Below are 2,469 nucleotides of genomic sequence, written 5' to 3'. Positions count from 1 at the left end.
GGTAAGAATCCATCGACCACCTCCTCTTCAGATGCCGGTACACTACTACTTTGAGAAATGATAAAAGATTGGCTCCAGCTCGAAAACATCAACACTTCCGCTTGGCACCTGGCCCGGTCAACCGAAGAGTGGTGGATCGGACTCTCCGACTCTATCATACCAAATAGGAAGGCCATGGCCGCCCTCTCCATGCTCACCTCTTGGACAATCTGGAATGAAAGGAATGCCCGCATCTTCCAACTCAAGAGTGCCCCGCCGACGATTCTACTAGCTAATATTAAGAATGAGGCTCATACTTGGATCACCGCGGGTGCAAAGAAATTGGGATCCATCATGCCACGAGAGTAGGCCTTTTGTAGTGGTGTTGTAGCACGATGTGTGTTGTAACACAAAATTCAAACTCTCTTTTCCCTCTTAATTAATGAATGAGGCAAGTCTTTTGCCTCCTTTCAAAAAAAATTTGACGTCAAATAGGACTTTGTACCAAACATGGCCTAACTTCGAAAAAAAAAAGTATATCGGGGTCCTCTTTCTGGAGTTTCAGTGAATGCAAATTGTTGAGCCGTTACCCAACTAATGGCAATTCCATGCGAGCAGCCTCAATTGTTTCAAATTATCATTGAAAACGACGACGGTGTTTCTTTTCCTGATGAAACTTTGAGGAGGGCACAACTTATTACTTCATGGTAGGAATACATGAGGCGGTAGCTAGTCCACAGTCTTACACAATACACATGAAGACGTTCCGGGCCGGCAGGCGTTGCATGCTACTGCCGCTTCCCGTGTGCCTGCCTCCTCTCGTCGGCGATGAACTCGAAGAGGCTACCGTCGAAGCAGCGGCGAATAGCCTCCCTCGGAAGGTTCCCCTCCTCGTCCTTGGCGAGCATGTACAGCAGCATCCACTCCCCCTTGCTCGCCACCCTGAATCAACAAGTACCCACGGATTTATCATTAGAACACATTTCTGCCGTTTCACCCGAGAGAATGGAGCACAAAATCAGCGTGCAAATGGTCCAACGTGTAAAACGAAATCAGACCATCCAAATGGGTCGTTCGCCTGCCGTTGGCCGTCGGTCATCATCCAGATTTCCCGGAATGTGAGCTTATCCGGCGAGGCGTTCTTGCTGAATATGTTCTCGAAGTTCACCGGCATGTACCTATGAGCATTCACACAATCGCACATATATGCCGGTCATGTAACTAGCAGATCACAGACCATTCTTAGCACTACTGGGAAGTGTTTGATCAGTTACATACCTTCCCTCGGAGTCATAAGTCGCGGTGTCGCTCCCATGCTTGGCCCTGTGGATGTTGTCGATGTAGATTGGGAAAAGGAGAGATGGCACCCAGCTCTGTGTCCGGAATACAATAGGTACAACAGGGAATTGTATCAGCCGGGGGCCGTGGAGGATGTTCCTCGAGTTAATTCTGACCATTTCGAGACTTACATGCAGAGTTGTGTAGCTCAGGGTAGTATGTATGCCTATTGCGATGAGGATGGAGACGATCATGTTGAAGCCCAATGCCCTCAGTCCTGAAACCAGTGCAATATTATATTACCAACAACGAACACTTTTACTGGCTGCTCAACATGCTATCCGTGGAGGAAAACTGATTAAAGTTTACTGACTGCTACAGTACGAACTGACGTAACTGAAAGTTTACCTTGGTAAGTTTCCCATGGATAGATGACGCCGTCGCCATCCATGTCGAAGAAGGCGACGTGCTGCTGCAGCACGCTCCTCTGGCGGTGCTGGTGCCCGCCCTCCTTGCTCCCTCCGGGATGGTACACGTCCGGCGCCACCAGGGCTCGGGCCAGGTCTGCAAGTCACGGGCCTGTAAGAATTCGCCGACCGGGCCAGCGGGGAGGGGAAGAACAATCGAAGAAGAATCTGGGCTGGGCACCCACAGGGCTTCGGGATGCGCTTCTCCAGGTCCGCTCGGACGGGCCGCCGGGCCGTCACGGGCGCCCCCTCCGCCACCGGCGACAGCTCTTCTTCCCTGACCGCCCTTGTTGCCTCCTCGGCCATGGCGCTCGGCTCGATCGCTATCTCTGCGTATCACACTGTGCGTTACGGAGGGATCGATGGTGTGTGTGGATGAGTAAATTCTGTGGCCTTCTGCTCTTCTTATACGGGGCGGGGGCGGTGCCGCGGCGGCAAGGCCCGGGGGAGGTGTGTGCCGTGTACGCATATGGGCAGCCCGGGGGAAGGGATGAGTGTGCTGACTCGTCGGTCATGCGGGGCACCAACCTTCGCCGTGGCGGTCGGGTGGCCAAACGTGGTGGCATTCGTCGTGGCACTCTTTCACGGCGCACGTCACGCGCGTGCCTGTGTGGCGGTGTGCCTGCCTGCCTGCCTGCCTGCCAGCACATAGTTGCGGTCGATCTGCTCGGCAAACTCAAGGGAGCGTCAGGCGGCGCCGTCGGTTTGGCCCGTCCGCAAAAGTAGTGTCACGGGTATCGTGGCG

At 53.6% G+C, this 2,469-nt stretch overlaps 1 protein-coding gene across 1 annotated transcript; it reads right to left on the bottom strand.

Moving 5' to 3' along the window:
- Positions 1-544: 544 nt before the first annotated feature.
- LOC123185772 (peroxygenase 1) lies at positions 545-2,167 on the bottom strand. The gene is made up of 6 exons (XM_044597595.1): positions 1,910-2,167; positions 1,666-1,821; positions 1,449-1,534; positions 1,258-1,352; positions 1,038-1,157; positions 545-921 (listed from the first exon to the last, which is right to left on the bottom strand). The coding sequence occupies exons 1-6, from the start codon at positions 2,028-2,030 to the stop codon at positions 768-770; spliced, it is 732 nt and encodes a 243-aa protein (XP_044453530.1). The 5' UTR covers positions 2,031-2,167; the 3' UTR covers positions 545-767.
- Between the last annotated feature and the right edge of the window lie 302 nt (positions 2,168-2,469).

This window comes from Triticum aestivum, chromosome 2A (genome assembly GCF_018294505.1).
Source record: "Triticum aestivum cultivar Chinese Spring chromosome 2A, IWGSC CS RefSeq v2.1, whole genome shotgun sequence".
In the NCBI taxonomy this organism is placed as follows: Eukaryota; Viridiplantae; Streptophyta; class Magnoliopsida; order Poales; family Poaceae; genus Triticum; species Triticum aestivum.
The sequence above is the reverse complement of the archived record's forward strand: the minus strand, read 5'-3'. Positions and strand labels throughout refer to the sequence as shown.

Excerpts from the sequence above, each read along its gene's own strand:
- LOC123185772 (XM_044597595.1), bottom strand. The coding sequence starts at position 2,030 with ATGGCCGAGGAGGCAACAAGGGCGGTCAGGGAAGAAGAGCTGTCGCCG. Across the intron at positions 1,822-1,909 it reads GAAGCGCATCCCGAAGCCCT|ACCTGGCCCGAGCCCTGGTG; the intron begins GTGGGTGCCCAG and ends CGTGACTTGCAG. Across the intron at positions 1,353-1,448 it reads TGAGCTACACAACTCTGCAT|AGCTGGGTGCCATCTCTCCT; the intron begins GTAAGTCTCGAA and ends TTCCGGACACAG.